The 15,739-nt window shown below is 65.6% G+C and overlaps 1 protein-coding gene across 2 annotated transcripts in view; it reads left to right on the top strand.

Annotated features, from left to right (window-relative positions):
* The window catches only part of PMFBP1 (polyamine modulated factor 1 binding protein 1), a 341,248-nt gene extending 325,611 nt beyond the window's left edge, over nucleotides 1-15,637 (top strand). For both annotated transcript variants that reach the window (XM_054049283.1, XM_054049282.1), the window contains 15 exons: nucleotides 8,140-8,262; nucleotides 8,440-8,566; nucleotides 9,141-9,298; nucleotides 9,525-9,771; nucleotides 10,250-10,439; nucleotides 10,745-10,898; nucleotides 11,219-11,386; nucleotides 11,737-11,904; nucleotides 12,540-12,707; nucleotides 12,794-12,961; nucleotides 13,311-13,373; nucleotides 13,642-13,751; nucleotides 14,085-14,159; nucleotides 14,841-14,934; nucleotides 15,010-15,637. In XM_054049283.1, the coding sequence (XP_053905258.1) occupies nucleotides 8,140-8,262; nucleotides 8,440-8,566; nucleotides 9,141-9,298; nucleotides 9,525-9,771; nucleotides 10,250-10,439; nucleotides 10,745-10,898; nucleotides 11,219-11,386; nucleotides 11,737-11,904; nucleotides 12,540-12,707; nucleotides 12,794-12,961; nucleotides 13,311-13,373; nucleotides 13,642-13,751; nucleotides 14,085-14,159; nucleotides 14,841-14,934; nucleotides 15,010-15,084 (2,088 nt within the window). In that variant the 3' untranslated portion in view covers nucleotides 15,085-15,637. The remainder of the gene's footprint in view (nucleotides 1-8,139; nucleotides 8,263-8,439; nucleotides 8,567-9,140; nucleotides 9,299-9,524; nucleotides 9,772-10,249; nucleotides 10,440-10,744; nucleotides 10,899-11,218; nucleotides 11,387-11,736; nucleotides 11,905-12,539; nucleotides 12,708-12,793; nucleotides 12,962-13,310; nucleotides 13,374-13,641; nucleotides 13,752-14,084; nucleotides 14,160-14,840; nucleotides 14,935-15,009) is intronic.
* The last annotated feature ends 102 nt before the right edge of the window (nucleotides 15,638-15,739 follow it).

Raw genomic sequence — 15,739 nt, 5'->3', positions numbered from 1 at the left:
CTGTCCATTGGTCCGTCTGGTAGCAAGGAGGGGCCGGTCAGTCCTGTCCGTCAGTCCGTCTGCGTGCCGGTCAGTCCTGTCCGTCGGTCCGTCTGGTACCACGGAGGGGCCGGTCAGTCCTGTCCATCTGGTACCGCGGAGGGGCCGGTCAGTCCTGTCCATCTGGTACCGCGGAGGGGCCGGTCAGTGCTGTCCGTCGGTCCGTCTGGTACCGCGGAGGGGCCGGTCAGTCCTGTCCGTCTGGTACCGCGGAGAGGCCGGTCAGTCCTGTCCGTCGGTCCATCTGGTACCGCGAAGGGGCCGGTCTGTCCTGTCCGTCGGTCCGTCTGGTACCGCAGAGGGGCCGGTCTGTCCTGTCCGTCTGGTACCGCGGAGGGGCCGGTCTGTCCTGTCCGTCGGTCCGTCTGGTACCGCGGAGGGGCCGGTCAGTGCTGTCCGTCGGTCCGTCTTGTACCACAGAGGGGCCGGTCAGTCCTGTCCGTCGGTCTGTTTGGTACCGCGGAGGGGCTGGTCTGTCCTGTCCTTCGGTCCATCTGGTACCGCGGAGGGGCCGGTCAGTCCTGTCCGTCGGTCCATCTGGTACCGCGGAGGGGCCGGTCAGTCCTGTCCGTCGGTCCGTCTGGTATCACGGAGGGGCTGGTCAGTCCTGTCCGTCGGTCTGTCTGGTACCGCAGAGGGGCCGGTCAGTCCTGTCCGTCGGTCCGTCTGGTACCGCGGAGAGGCCGGTCAGTCCTGTCCGTCGGTCCGTCTGGTACCGCAGAGGGGCCGGACAGTCCTGTCCGTCTGGTACCGCAGAGGGGCCGGTCTGTCCTGTCCGTCTGGTACCGCGGAGGGGCCGGTCTGTCCTGTCCGTCGGTCCGTCTGGTACCGCGGAGGGGCCGGTCAGTGCTGTCCGTCGGTCCGTCTTGTACCGCAGAGGGGCCGGTCAGTCCTGTCCGTCTGGTACCGCAGAGGGGCCGGTCAGTCCTGTCCGTCGGTCTGTTTGGTACCGCGGAGGGGCCGGTCTGTCCTGTCCGTCGGTCCATCTAGTACCGCGGAGGGGCCGGTCAGTCCTGTCCGTCGGTCCGTCTGGTACCGCAGAGGGGCCGGTCAGTCCTGTCCGTCGGTCTGTCTGGTACCGCAGAGGGGCCGGTCAGTCCTGTCCGTCGGTCCGTCTGGTACCGCAGAGGGGCCGGTCAGTCCTGTCCGTCGGTCCGTCTGGTACCGCAGAGGGGCCGGTCAGTCCTGTCCGTTGGTCCGTCTGGTACCGCGGAGGGGCCGGTCTGTGCACGGTCTAGGCCTGGGATACTCAGCTACACCCTCCCACTGGGGACGGAGCCCGCTGAGTGGCCTGCGTGAGTCTGCAGACTGTAAATGGTTACGTCCTCCTTGGCGTTTTCCACAGAACTGGTCCCACTGCGCGTTTCTGGCCTCCATTACCTTGGCCTTCGCCCAGCCCCGAATCTCATGCTGGAGCCTGTGAGAATAACTCAGACGTGACGTGACGGGTTTCACTCCAACTTCCCAGGTCCCCTGTGGCCGGAGAGCCCGCCAGGCCAGGGCCGTGCGCGGGGAGGGGGGCGAGAACCGGGGAGCCTGAGTGAGCGTTACGGCGCGGCACCTCGCTGAGAGCTGCCGGCGTTGCACTGCGCAGTGTGGGACCCTGCTTGTCGGGGCTGTGTCTAGGGCCAGAAGCAGGCAGTGCTAGTGGAGCAGCTGCAGGGAGAGCTCACGTCCCGCGAGCGAGCCCACCAGACAGAGCTGGAGCAGCTGCGGGCCAAGCTGCAGCACCTGCAGCAGGAGCTGGACGTCTGCAAAGGGAAGAACCAAGATAATCTGAGCCACCTGCAGCAGCGGGAGTCCACGATGGAGAGGCAGAGCTCGGACCTGGAGTTCCTGCTGCAGCAATGCCAGACGCTGAAGGAGGAGGTACGGCTCCTGGGAGGGTCGCCCCCTCTCAGCAGGCAGCCCAGAGCTGAGCCCTCCTTCACTCCCAGCATGTCCCATCAGCCCCCGCTGGGGCTGGGCCACCGCCCGGGCGTGGAGCAGGGAGGGCGAGAATCTCGCGTCAGGCACCGTCAGGGCCCCCTTGTCGTGGGTCCACAGGCAGAGAAGGGGCTGGTTCTGGTTAGCAGCAGCCCCGGCCAGTGTAACTAGCTTGTGCCAGGAGCAGCCTCCCACGGCCAAGGCTCCAGCCCCAGCCCTGTGCTCAGCTGACAGCCGTGTATTGCCACAGGGGGTCGGCACCCACAGCAGGGTCCCGGTGCCACTGCGCACGGGGAGGGGCAGCACCTGGCCAGTCTGAGAACAGACCGGGGGGGAGGGGGAAGGGGCGGGGGAGTGACAAGGAGAACGTCCCCTGCCAGGGAGCCAGGCCCAGCTGGGGGGGAGACGCTCTGGGGAGGAGCCGAGCCCTCTTGCTTGGGAGATTTGAGACTAGACCAGTAAGGACCAGTCCTGCCCAAGCCAGGGGATGGACTGGACTGGACCCGTCCATCTCTGACTGGCCTTTGGGCCTGAGCCCTGCCTGGCCCTCGCCGCACTGCCAACACGCGCAGCGGGGCCAAGGCCGGCAGGCGGCTCCCCTGTGCTGTCGCACTCCCAGGTGTTGTACTACGAAGAGGTGGTGCAGAAGCAGGAACGGGAGCTCTGCCTGCAGCAGGAGCAGCTCCGAGAGGCGCAGGAGCACCTGGCCATGGCCAAGAGCAAGAGCAGTTCCACTGAGAGCAGCCTGGATCTGTACAAGAAGAAGTACCAGGCCGCCTTGAACCGAGCTGGCGAGCTGGAGGGCAGGGTGCAGAGCCTGGAGGAGGAGCTCCGGGACATGAGCAGCCAGGTGGGCCTGCGCCTCGCATTAGAAACAAGCTGGTGGTGCTTTCCCTTGGTGCCTTTGCCTCCTGTGGCACTGGAGGGGTTTGGGCATCTGGGCCTGGCCATGCTAGCAGGAGCCCCGCAGCCCAGCTGTGCCAGCAGGTTCCCCACAGGCTCCAGGCTGCACGGGCCCCAGGGCTTGTCTGTGCTGAGAGGTTTCCTGTGGTCGCCCTCCCGGGCTTTCTCCAGTTCAGCTGCTGGGGTGGGGGCTGGAGCGAACAATGCCAGCGGCGTCTGCCCTGGCGCTCCGGGCTCTGGAGGGGCTGCACCATGCTCGCGACGCCTGGGATCGGCGGGGAACCATCCTGGTGCAGGGGCCACGAGAAGGCCCTTAGCGCTGCTCTCCCGTGGCTTGTGACCGGGCTGGCGGTGCCGAGCGTGCAACACGAGACTTCCAGCTCTGCTCAGAGAAGCACTGCCCAGCACTGGCCTGGGGCAGAACCGTTGGGAAAGCGCCCGGTGACAGTCGGCAGGTTGGACACCCGCTCTGCCCCGGTGTTGGGCTGCGCAGATTCAGGCACAAGGCTCTCCATGGTGCTCAGTGGCCTCTGGCTGCCTCTGCTCTCCTCCCTGGGAGCCTCGTGGAGTGGGCAGCTGGCCTTCTCCCCTGTCATTCTCAATCCTTCCCTCGGAAGGGAGCCAGGCCGCAGGCAGGGGAGCTGGCCCAGCCCCCACCCCCCTGATCAGCCCCGCGGGCTGGGCCGGTCCTGCTGGCTGGCCCCTCTGAGAGCTGCTCCTCGTCCCTGCTGCAGATGCGGGAGTGCGATGACACCATCATCAGCCTGTGCAGCAAGCCGCTGGTTCTGCAGCAGGAGATGACGAGCAGGAGGAACCAGACGGCCATGGAGCAGCTGACTCAAGAACTTCACGCCACGCAGGAGGAGCTGTCCAGGAGCCTTCAGCACGCCCACCAGCGTGAGCAGAGCATCCAGGGCCTCCGAGAGCAGCTGGCTGCCACTCAGACCAAGGTGAGCCAAGAGAAGTGGGGCAGCTGGCCTGGCTCTCTCCCTCCCGGTGCGCTGCCTGTCCCTGGGTCAGCCTGGGCAACCTGGGGCAGGGCCTGTGTGCAGGGCTGGCATGTTGTCAGTGCTTTAGAGAACGTCACCTGCACGCCAGCATTCACACCCGCTCCCCTGCCCACTCACAGTCACACCCCACCGCACGTGGACACGCTTACCCTTTACACGTTCACACACCGTCCCTTCAGATTGCCACATCATGCTCTGATGGAGTAGTGCGGGACGCAGCACATCTCTGTTGGGACAAGGGACACCAGTGCTCTGGAATCTGCACTGGCCCCAGCTGGAAACACAAGTCACGTTGGGTACCTGTCCCCTTCCGGGGAGCAGTCCAGACCAGCGAGGGGCTGTCACCACCTGCCCTGCAACCTGGGGTGCCTCACAACACTTTGCTGCTGTAGCTCCCAGCATGGGCAGCTCACAACTAGCCAGACAGCCTGCGGGTCACCCCTGAGTGTCTGTCTGTGTGTAGCCACAGCCCTGGGCCAGCCCCTCTGAGCCCAGCAGCCTGTCAGCCACAAAGCAGCCACACTCTGGCTTCCAGCAGCCTTGGTTACTACCCGCAGGGTGATCCCAGCACATTCCCAGTCCTGAATTTTCCCCAAAAACGTGTGTTCTGCACAGTCCAGTTCAGGGATTAGAGGAGCTTTGGCCCTCAAAGGGGAAACAGTTTGTGACTTTAACAATTCAATTTAAACAAGTTTAAATTTAACTACAAAGAGGTAGATCTGAAGTGAGTACAAGTATAAGCTATTAAAGTCAGCAATGGTTACAAGAGAAATAAACACAAAACACTTCCTAGTAACTAACTAGACTTGGTTCAAGATCAAATCTTTCCACATGTTCCTAGCAACTGGGCTGACCAAATGCTCAGGTCAGGATCCCCCCGCAGTGTCCAAAGGCTGAGGCAGTAACCAGCTCTCAATCCCCTCCTGCGTCTCTGCCAGCCCCTGGCTGCAGACAGGGAAGAACAAGAGCAGCTTGCAGAGAAGAAATGGCCACTGGAGCCCCCAGGGCAATGCCCTGGATTTCCCAGAGACCCATCAGGTGAGGGGTCCTTATCCACATCTCCTCCTGCAAAGACACTGGTCACAGACTCATCCAGAATCAGGTGCCGCACACACCTGAACCGACTCCGGACACCAGGGACTTTGCCTCCAAAGGACATGGCTCTTCACCATAAACGTACTCGTGAGCCGGTTCACTTGCATGGGATCCCAACCTGTCCCACTGTCCTCCCTAGAGCAGCGGCTCAGAGCCAGCACAGCTGCAATGTTCTCTACAGTTGTACCCAACAAGGCAGCGTCTGCCCGTCACCCCTAGGCTGGGAGCACGCAAGGGAGGGAGGACGTGATGTCAACAACAGAGGATAAGCCCAGCGGCTGCCAGCTGTTCTTCATCTTCCAGGAGTCAGCAACAACCTGGCAGACGTCATGTACAGACAATCCACCAACCACGCGTGGTCCCTGACCAGCTCCATCATCCAATCAATATGTCACTGTGGGGAGGGAATCCCATTATAGACCCACTTACCACCAAGGATTATACGACGTGTCCAGCCTTTTGTGCCAGGAGACAAACCTAGGGGCATTACACACTTTCCTCCTACTATGGAGGAGGGCTCCTGAGTGCACTGATTGCCAAGCGTGCCATGCAAGGCCTAGCAGGATGCTGACAGATCTCCGAACGTGTGTCCCAGCGCCCATGTCACTTCCGGGTGCTCCAGACAGAGTAGCGCGGACCCAAGGGCAGGCACTCCACCCAGACCCGACGTTACTCCATCTGACAGCCTGGGGGTGGCTGGCAGCTCGCCAGCGGCAGCTCCCTGCAGGTACAAGACCCTGCTGCTCAGTGGGATGCTCCATGAGGAAGATTTACTCTGCCAATGGAAAAGGGGTTCACAGTGAGCCAGGGCAGGCCTCTGCATCCCAAACCCTCCACTAGACCTGGACGCCCCTTCAGTACCCTCAAAGTGCACCTGGCAGCATGCCCGCCCCCTGCAGGCGGGGCCAGGCCTCCCCCCCACGCTGCCCAGATGGCGGATGGGGTGAGTGTGTGCTGACCACTGGGGAGAGAGCGTCTGACATGGGATTGCCCTTAACTTGATGGAGCCGCTCGCCAGGGGCTTGTCACACCAGCTCATGCTCCACATGGCCTTGTTAGTCGCTAGCCCACCAGCCAGAAGGGCCAGCAAACAGCTCTGTGGCTGCTCTGCCTTACCCAGCACCCACGGGCCCAAGGCTGTGGTGAGCCTCACCGCACGGGTCGTCCCCCAGCTGTGTCACGCTGTCACGTCAGCCAGGCCACTACGTTCCCACATCCATTTCTCCGCTGGAGCCACTGGGGCCTGATTATCCTACCTTGGCAGGGCTAAGCCTTTCCCGCCGGCTCCCCAGCCCTGTGCTTTGAAGGCTCACGCCAGCTCCCCCCAGAGACTTTCAAAATGGATGATGCCGCATACATCAGCCTGCTACCATATGGCGATGCACAGCTCACGCCACCAGAGCACAAGCTGCATCCGCCACATGCCCCAGGAGCAGCCCCGTGTCGGCTGCTGAGCGGTGGAAGCCCGGCTGTGCCCTGAGCCGGCCGCAGGATGCGACCCCATTCGGTAGGGCAGCCGCGCACTCAGGCCTCCTCAGGCCCACGCTTGTCAGTCCCCACCCGGAAATGAACTGGTGACTTGCCCTGTGTGGCCCCCACGACCCGCTCGCTGGGCCTGCCTTTCCAGAGTCCTCCAGAGCTGGGGGTCGGCGTGAGCAAGGGAGGGCTGGGTGCAGCTGCTCTGCTCTCTAGCTCGTCAGGCAGGCAAGAGGGGCCATGAACGGCCCAGGCCCAGCCCCGCCGCTGGTCTCGCCCACGTGGGAGCCATGCAGCCAGCATGGCTGGCAGAGCTGCAGTTCTGTAGGGCAAGGAACTGTTCGCTCTGCGGCCGATTATCCAGGCTGACCTGGGTACCAGGAGTGTCACCTGGTTACCCCCACGGTCAGACCCACTTGTGTGGCCGAGGCCTCTTGCAGAGAGGTGTCCGTATCGGCTTTGGTGAAGCCCCACGTCCCGTGGCGGGTTGTTCCGCCCATCCTGTAACGGTTTGTGTTCAGCTGAGCGGGTCTGCCTTTAACGCCCAGCCCTTGGGTCGAATCTTGCAGGCCTGGTATTGGCTCCTCGTAATCACGTCACCTCTCAGTCTCCCGTGGAGACGAGCGACAGATCGAGCTCATGAAGCGTCAGGCCAGGCCTTGTCTCCCGCCCTCGAATCGTCCCTACAGCCTCTCACAACATGCGCAGCAGCCCTGGCGCCGGTCTTCTAGTACCCCCCCCCCCCCCGGCATTCCCAGGCTTCCCGCGCCACCCTCCCACCAGGGTACCGAGGGCTGGGTGGCACCTCGCTACCACCTGTCCTTAGCATGAGGGAGCCTCGTCTGTGCCTGGCAGGGGCCAGCTCCCCAACTGCGCCAGCCCTCCCTTCCCAGCCTACACAAGCTGCGCTGTCCCTCTGCCCCCAAGGCCTGTGAGCCCCACACCCCCCACGCGTGTCCAGCACCTGACCCTTGCAGCGTCCCACAGTACGGGACCCTCCCCCCCCCCCCTTCCCCGAGCAGCTTTGCCGCCGGGTCACCGCGCTGCTTCGCCCTCACCACTTCCCTGGGGGGACTGTGACAAGGGGCCGTTCTTTACCCACGAGCAGCGAGTCCCATGTCAGCAAGTTGCCATATGGGAACATGGTTACATGTACAGCAAAACTGTAGTAGGACTTGGCGCACCCCCACACCTGGCTCCCTGCGCTTACCCTGCGTGATGGCCAGGGGGTGGCGCTGCCGCTCCTGAGACACCAGGTTAATTCTTTGAGCCGCATCCTTGCTAGGTGTGCCTTGCGCCGATTTCTGTGAGCGCTTGTCAGCTTTGCAGGCTTGAGCCGCAGCAGCCCCATATGCAAATATCCGTCCCGTGTAAGACACGCAATACACAGTGGTCAGCATCTCCTCCCCTGCCTGACCAGAGCCCGGGTAGCGTGACGGGTGCGTGGCGTACCGCATACAGCGTACGAACACCTGTCTCAGGCTCACGCTGTCACGCCAACCTCACAGCTGTACGCATGGCACAGGGACCTCTGGGTGTTCCCGGCTGTTGGGGGAGGCCTCACATGCTGTGCTTTGGCACACTAGTCTATAGAGACAGCCCCTGGGGAGTCCAGTAAACCCTCTGCACCCTGCTGCCCAGGGGCTCTCTGGGGCCCGGCCCACTGGTGTCCTGCTGCCTGTGGTTTCAGTGCTTGGCAGACGAAGAGACTCTGGTGAACATGCAGACGGAGTTTGCCTCCTACACAGCCACTCACAGTCACGCCAACACCAGCTACGAGAGCCAAGCCGCCATGGCAGAGAAACTCCAGCAGGTAGGACCAGCCCCCCCCCCCCCCCCATACTGCTGTCGGCAGGGAGTGCCGGGCGGCACTGAGCGGCCAGCGCCTGCCCCGCCCCAGCGCCCTGCGACTGCTCTAGGGCCAGCCAGGCCTGGCAGCTGGCTGGCTGCCCACGGCAGTGAGTGAGCTGTGCTGCTGTGTTGCGTCTAGCAGCTGAGCCACGCCGACGAGGAACGCGCCAAGCACAGCCAGCGGGCCGAGGAGTACCAGTGCCTGGTGCAGGACTTGAAGCTGGAGCTGGTGCGAGTGGCTGAGCAGAAGAACAGCGCCATGAAAGGTAGAGCAAGAGGCGGCCGCTCCTCCTGCCAGCCGGGGCCCCTGCGGGAAAGCCGCTGCCCCAGCCACGTCAGCGCTGCCCATCAGCGTGAGACTCATCGCCACGGGCCTGACCCCAGGGAGCTGCTCAGGCCGTGGGCTACGCACCAGGCGTCTGCGCCAGCTGCGACCACGAGGAGCCCTGGTGGGTGGTCGGGGGGCGGGGGCTAGGCCTGTTTTGCCTTCCTTGCTGAGCCTGTGGGGAGCCCGGAGTCCTGGCTGCCGGGCAAGGATTATACCGTCAGCCTGGGGCGGAGCTGCAGCCAGCTGCTGGCCTGGGGCACACAGTGCGGGCGTCTGTGCCCAGCCCCGTGTCGCGCTGCACACAGGGTACAGCTGCCCCCGCCGGCTCCTGCTGGCAGTGTGGCCGTGGCGGTGGGGGGGCTAGCGGCCTGAGCACCCCGGCTGCACTGCGGTTACTGGCGTGTGTGCAGAGCTGCGAGTCACAGCTCCGGCGGAGACGCCCGACAGCAGCCAGCGGCTCAGGGTGTCGGCAGGAGGCAGGAGCTGGCAGTAGCCTGGCGCTGCTTTTTCAGCTCTCGGGAAGCTGGAGCTGGAGGTGCAGAGCCTGAGGCAGGACACAGCTGCTGAGGGGGAGCGGAAGCAGCTGGAGGTGGCCAAGCTGCAGCAGCTGATCCAGCCCCTGGAGTGCAAGCTCCAGGAGAGCCGCCGGCTGTGTACGCAGAAGGAGCAGGTGAGCCCAGGAGACGGGGACCCAGAGGAGGGACAAGCCAGGGGCCCTGGGCCAAGGCGCCTTCGCAGCAGGAGCAGCTCCAGCCTCCCCGCAGGTCGCAGGCAGCTGCGCAGCACCTGTGGGGCCATGGGGAGGGGCCGGGGGCTGGGCCGGGGGCAGGGTTCAGCCTGCGGGTGGCGTGGCCCCGGGGCAGGGTCTGGCAGTGCTGCGGTCTCTCTTGGCACAGCTCCTGCAGAGGAGGGATGAACAGCTCCGCCAGGCGCAGGCCGCCATGCGGCAGGCACACAGTGCCCTGCAGGAGAGGGGGCTGGAGGTGGAGAAGCAGCGCGCAGAGGCCAGGAGCCTGGACGTGCGCCTGCAGCAGGCCCAGCGGGAGAGGGAGCAGAGCCAGGCGGCCAGCGACCGCCTGCAGGAGGAGATCCAGCGGCTGAGACAGCGCCTGCAGGACAGCCAGCAGCAGCAGCAGGCGGCCGGTGAGCGAGGCAGTCGCACCCTTGGCCCCACCGGCTCCAGGCTCGCGTGGCTCGGGGAAGGCGGGCGAGACACAGTGCCTGCCTGGGGCATCCCCCAGAGAGACACCCTCCCCCTCCCGAGTCCTGGCAGGTGCCAGTCCCTGCGCCACAGGCCCGGGCTGTTCCCGCTTGGAATCTGCCAGCTGCAGGGTGGGGGTGCCCACGTACCGCGCCCCCCCCCCCCCCCCCCCCGGGTGAGCCCCCGTACAGGGATCGCTGACCCTGGTGGATGGCAGACGGCGGAGCCTGCCCGTGCCAGGCATCTCAGAGCCCAGACACCCAGGTGATGGGCTCCAGCTGCCCACGAGGCGCAGGCCTCAGCTCGGGTCTGTGTCAAGGGCGGCGCACCGGGCAGGCTCAGGAGCCGGGATTCTCCTTCCTGCTGCCCGGCCTGGGGGCGCAGCGGCTGGGTGAGCGCGTCCCTCCCTGTCTCTGGCAGCTCAGCAGCTGGTGCAGCAGGAGGAGCGGCTGCTGCTGGCCCAGAGCAGCCTGCAGAACACGCAGGAGCAGCTGAGCGAGCGCGTGGCCGAGGGGGTCCGGCTGGAGCAGGCCAGCCGCAGGCTGGAGGCCGAGCAGCGGGTGCTTCAGGAGCAGCTGTCCAGCAGCACGGATGAGGTGGAGCAGAGCAGGTTGGGAGCAGCCGGGGACCTGCCAGTGGCCCCTGCGGAGGTGGGACGAGCCCAGCAAGGGGCACAGGATGTTGGCACCTGCCCGTGCCAGGCTCCATGACCCAGAGCAGCGCCAGGCAGCACTCAGAGCTGTGGCTGTGGGGCAGGGAGACCCGGGGCAGAGCCACTCCGGGTGGGAAGGGGCCGGGGGCAGAGCCAGGGTTGATTTCTGTGAGCCTGGCGCGTGGGGCGTCAGGCTGGGGTCCTAGGGCTCCTGGGCAGGAGGAGCAGAGGCTGGAGCTGCTCTGTCTTGGCCTCGCCCGCAGGAAGCTGCTGGAGCACCTGAAGGCGGAGCTGAGCGAGTGGCAGCAGAGGCACCAGGTGGCTGTGCAGCAGGGGCTGCAACATCAGCACTCAATGGCCAAGATGGAGCTGAACCTGGGGAGCAGTCAGGAGCAGGCGAAAGCCCTGCAGCAGCAGGTACAGGCCGGGCGTGGCCTCCCCCTGGGGCTGCTCAGGGGGGCCTGGCCCCTGCCTGGGCGCCAGGCAGGCGAGACCGAAAGGGAGCGCCCTGCTTGGGTGGGGGCGGGGGGACAGTCGCCCGCTGGAAGTATCAGCCACGCAGGAAGCGTTGCCTCACCCCAACCAGCAGTGGCCCAGCTCCGCAGCCCATCAACCCCACAGCGCTGCCCGGCCCAGCGTCTCCTCCCTAGGCTCTCCTGCTGCCCTGGCCGGTGCCCCCTGCTCACGTGGGGGAGAGGGCGGCCTGGCCTCGCACCTGCAGCCCCCTGTTCCCTTAGCTCCAGGAGCAGGAATCCACCCAGCAGGCCCTGCGGGAGGAGCTGAGCCAGCTGCAGGGCCGGGAGGACGCGCGCCAGCGGCAGCTGCGGAGAGCCCAGGAGCGGGAGCGCGTGCTGGCCAGCGAGCGCGAGGAGCTGCAGCGAGAGCTCCACAGCAGCGAACAAGCGGTGAGCCCGTGACGGGTCCCAGCAGCGCGGGGGACAAGGCCACGCTGGGGCAGTGGCGGTGGGGGCGAGACGGAGGCTGGCTGGGGCCTGTGTGTGGAGGGGTGAGCGAGCCGGCTTGCTGACAGCCCTGCCGCTGTGCTAGCTGCGGGAGCAGGAGCAGACAAGCCGGGCCCTGCAATGCAGCCTGGGGCAGTGCTGCGCCCAGCTGGAGAGCACCAGCAGCAGCCTGGGCCAAGCCCAGCAGCGGATACAGCAGCAGGCCGGCCAGGTGAGCGCCCGCCGCACTGTGCCGCACGGGCCAAAAGCCGGCCCAGGCGCTGGTGCCCAGCTGACAGCGCTGTCCCCCCCAGGCCACGCTCCAGGAGTCGGCCCTGGCCCAGCTGCAGGCGGAGCTGGAAGCAGCTCAGGCCAGAGAGCAGCAAAGCGCCCGCGCGCTGACTGCGGCGGAGGAGACCCTCCAGGCGCTGAGGCTGACGACTGCGTCCTGTCAAGAGAAGCAGAGGGAGGCGCTGGAGAAGGTAGGGCAGAGCCAGGGCCTGCCAGAGGGACCCCCCCCCCCAGCTCCCCTGAGCTGGAGCAGGGTCGGCAGCGTCAGTGCTGACCCCCAGGGGCTGGTGCTGGGAGCACTCGGGTCACAGCTCCTCGGGCCCCCCAGCTCTCTGTCCCGGTGCCGTGTGGTGTGCGCCTGCTCCGCCTGCCGGCCCCGCCCTGGCCTCCAGCCTGCGGTCCCAGGGAGTGGGGTGTTCACACCGGCCCAGACGGGCGGGTGCCCCACACAGCCCACCCGGCACCTGCGCTGCCTAGGAGCATGTTACCCTTCGGCACCCATGGGGAGCAGCCCCTCGCCCCGGCCGTCAGCGACCGCGTCCCCAGCATTCCCGCTTTGGTACCAGCTCCCTGCAGTCAGTGCTCCCCCCCGCAGCCTCAGTGCAGCTTTGGGGGCCTGTGCTGGGGCAGGGGTTCAGTAGGGGTCTCAGCCCTCCCCGCCAGGCCTGACCCAGCGTGGCGGCTGCCGCGTGCACAGTTCTCGCTTCAGCTGGAAGGCTGGGGCCTGTGCCCCAGGGTGGGGGTGTCAGTACAGCCCAGCTGTCTGCCCCAGGGCCTGCCGCCCCTCCAGAGCGCCCCGCCCCCACTGCCCCGTCCTGTGTGACAGCTCAGTGAGACGGCGCAGGACATGGCGGCCCTGCGGGCGGAGCTGGTGCGGACACGGGCCAGGGAAGCCCAGCTGGAGGAGGGGACGGCAGCCTGTGAGGAGCGCGTGAGGCGGCTCAACGGGGAGCTGAAGAAGCTGCAGGGTTTCCAGCAGCAGCACGAGCAGGAGGTGAGTGACCCACGCGCTGCAACCGCCTCCCTGAGCCCCCTCCACCCAGCCCCCACCTGCCACCTGCCGCCCCTCATCCCTGGCAGGTCCAGGCCTTTGAGCAGCAGCTGGGGGAGCGGAGCAGCCAAGTGCAGCACTGGCAGCAGCGGTACCAGGAGAACGCGCAGGCCCTGGCGCAGCGGGACGAGGACCTGGTCGTAGTCAAGGTGGAACTGGCCTCGTTGAAAGAAAAGCTCCATGGTGCCGCTGAAGAGGTAAGTGGCTGGGGGGGGCGATGGCGTCTCACGCAGAACCCTGGGGCTGGCACAGTACAGGGCCCTGAATGCTGGCAGGGCAGATGAGGCCGTTCGCTTTGTGGCCCTCAGCCCCCTTCTGAGCCCCAGGCCTGGGGCAACAGGGGCATGGTGCCTTCTTCAGTAGGGCTCACTGACTGGTCAGCGCCTGGGGATCTAGAGGTTGGGCCGTGGGGGGAGTGTTGTGGGCTTGACCCTCGAGTGGAGCCTTGTTCGCACCCTAACCCCATCCAGACTCGTGTTCCTGGGGAGCAGGCAGGCTGGGAGAATCGGCCCAGCCCCCTGCTCAGAACATGCCCTTCCTTGGCAGAGAGACCGCTTGCAGCAGGACCTCAACGTCTTAAGGCAGAAGTTTGTGGCCTCCAGCAATGAGGTAGGCATAGCCCCCCCGTGAGTGGGTGTTTGCTGCCAGCTGTGAGCCGCTCCCCACCCGAGGGCTCAGGCAACGCGTGGCCTAGGGGCAGGTTATTCCGTAGTTGTCCCTGGTGGGCTCCTGCCCGGTTCGAGCTAGGAGCCTGGCTCAGCTGACCCCGTCTGTGTCCAGCGGCAGCTGTGCAGCGCCACGTGACCCAGCCACAGGTGGGCTGGGGGGGGGGTTCTAGCTTGGCTGCGGGGCTGGTGCTGTGTCACTTCTCTTGCAGGCAGAGGCGCTGCGCTCCTCCCTGGGGGCTGCACGCTCAGACAGCCGCCGGCTGCACCGCGAGAGCGAGCTGGTGCTGGCCAACGTCAGCCAGTGGGTGAAGGAGCAAAAGTAAGTAAGGGGGCTGGGCCGGAGCTGAAAGGAGCTGCCTTGGGAGTCCCTGCACTACGGCCCAGCCCCGCCCCCCCCCCCCCCCCACACACACACACTCCCGCATGAGCAGCTGTGGCATCGGCGTAACAAGGCATCAGGCTGCGTCCCTGCAGCCCGGCACCAGCCATGCTCCTGCCTGTGCGGCATTTCCACCAGTCACCGGCCACCAGCCCAACAGCTGCCTCCCCCCGTGCCCATCACTAGAGCCCCAGAGACAGGGACTCTGGCTGGGCTCCCACCACTGCATTCAGCCCAGGACCCAGCTGACCCTCCCCTCCGGCCCCGTTTCAGGCAAGCAAATGACAAACTGGGGCACAAGATCCGGGAGCAGATCAAGCACATCGCGCAGCTGACAGGCGAGAAGGAGTAAGTGGGACCAGCGCCTGGCACGGTGCAGACACCTGTCTAGACCAGGGCAGGTTCAAGGGCAGCCCTAAGGGATCGGAGACGGGGGGTGGGAGGGGGTCTGTGGCTCTGACCCCGCCCTAGCTGTGAGTGGGCGAAGGGCGCTAGCACCCCCACTGCTTTGCTGGCTCCCACATCCTGGCCCTAGCGACGCTCTGCTGCAGCTGCCCTGGACAGACAGAAGCAGGCAAGCCTGCCCCATCCCCCGCTGCACCCAGGGGTTGGTCCTGGCAGCTGGGACCGCATCCCCCTGCTGGGCGCAGAGCCCGGCCCCAGGATTACACCAGCGCCCTGCAGGCGTGGGGGGCAGCCCACGCACTACGTGCAGCATGTAAACAGAGCTGGCCGTGGGGGCAGGGGAGCAACCCAGTCTGAGCTAAGCAACAGAGTCCTGGGGCCTCTTTAAGACTAACAGACGTATTGGAGCATGAGCTTTCGTGGGTGAATGCCCACTTCGTCAGATGCATGCGAACGCTCATGCTCCAATACGTCTGTTAGTCTTAGAGGGGCCCAAGGAGACTCTGTTGCTTTTTACAGATCCAGACTAACACGGCTACCCCGATACTTGACACCAGTCTGAGCTGCATCTGCCCCCTGGGCCATGGCCTGTTCTGCTCACTGTCTCCCTGCCCTTCCCCACAGCCACCTGCAGGAGGTGCTGGCGAGGCTGCAGCAGGAGAACAGGCACCTGAAAGGCGAAGTGGCCGAGCGGCGCATTGAGTGTGAGCGGCTGAAGGTGAGCAGGCGTTAACAGGGGCTGGGGGGTCCCTGCTGCCAAGAGCTGCTGCTGATTTTGTGTTTCTTGTCCCAGGCTCTGCAGGGCAGCGGCTTAGCTGCGCGGGCCGTGCTTCGGCAGCCATGGCCCCTGCTCCTGGGCGAGGAGTGAGGTCCCTCCCTTCTTCCAGCCTGGCACCTGCACGATGGACCCCGCAAGGACTGTACACGGGGCAGGCACGTCCTCTGCACCTACCTCAGCTACCCGTGCGGGCCCCGGGCCCAGCCTGCACTGTGAAATAAAGCCACGGGCAGAGGCTGTCACTGAGCACCTGTGGTTTGGCCACGTCGGCGGGGGGGCTGCAGCCCCCTCAGCAAACCCCGCTTGCCAGGAACAGCCCATGTATTTCAGCCATTAAAGGTGTTGCTAGTACAGCCCCCAACCCCTATCCAGCGTAGTCACTGGAACAGCTCTGCTCCCTCCTGCCACATCCCATCGCTGGAGATATCCCATCTCCTAGACCTGGAAGGGACCCTGAAAGGTCATTGAGTCCAGCCCCCTGCCTTCACTAGCAGGACCAAGTACTGATTTTGCCCCAGATGCCTAAATGGCCCCCTCAAGGATTGAACTGACAATCCTGGGGTTAGCAGGCCAATGCTCAAACCACTGAGCTATCCCACGGGTGCGGGCCAGGGACCGCGCGTAGCACAAGCCCCGAGGCAGATTCTCTCTCTCCCCCCCCCCCCCCCCCCCCCGGAGAGCCTGCAGCTGTGAACACCAGCCCTTGGCGCAGGCTTGCGGAGCAAGCAGCCCGGCTGAGTACAGT

This window comes from Malaclemys terrapin, chromosome 14 (genome assembly GCF_027887155.1).
Source record: "Malaclemys terrapin pileata isolate rMalTer1 chromosome 14, rMalTer1.hap1, whole genome shotgun sequence".
NCBI lineage: Eukaryota > Metazoa > Chordata > Testudines > Emydidae > Malaclemys > Malaclemys terrapin.
This window is presented reverse-complemented; position numbering and strand designations above follow the sequence as displayed.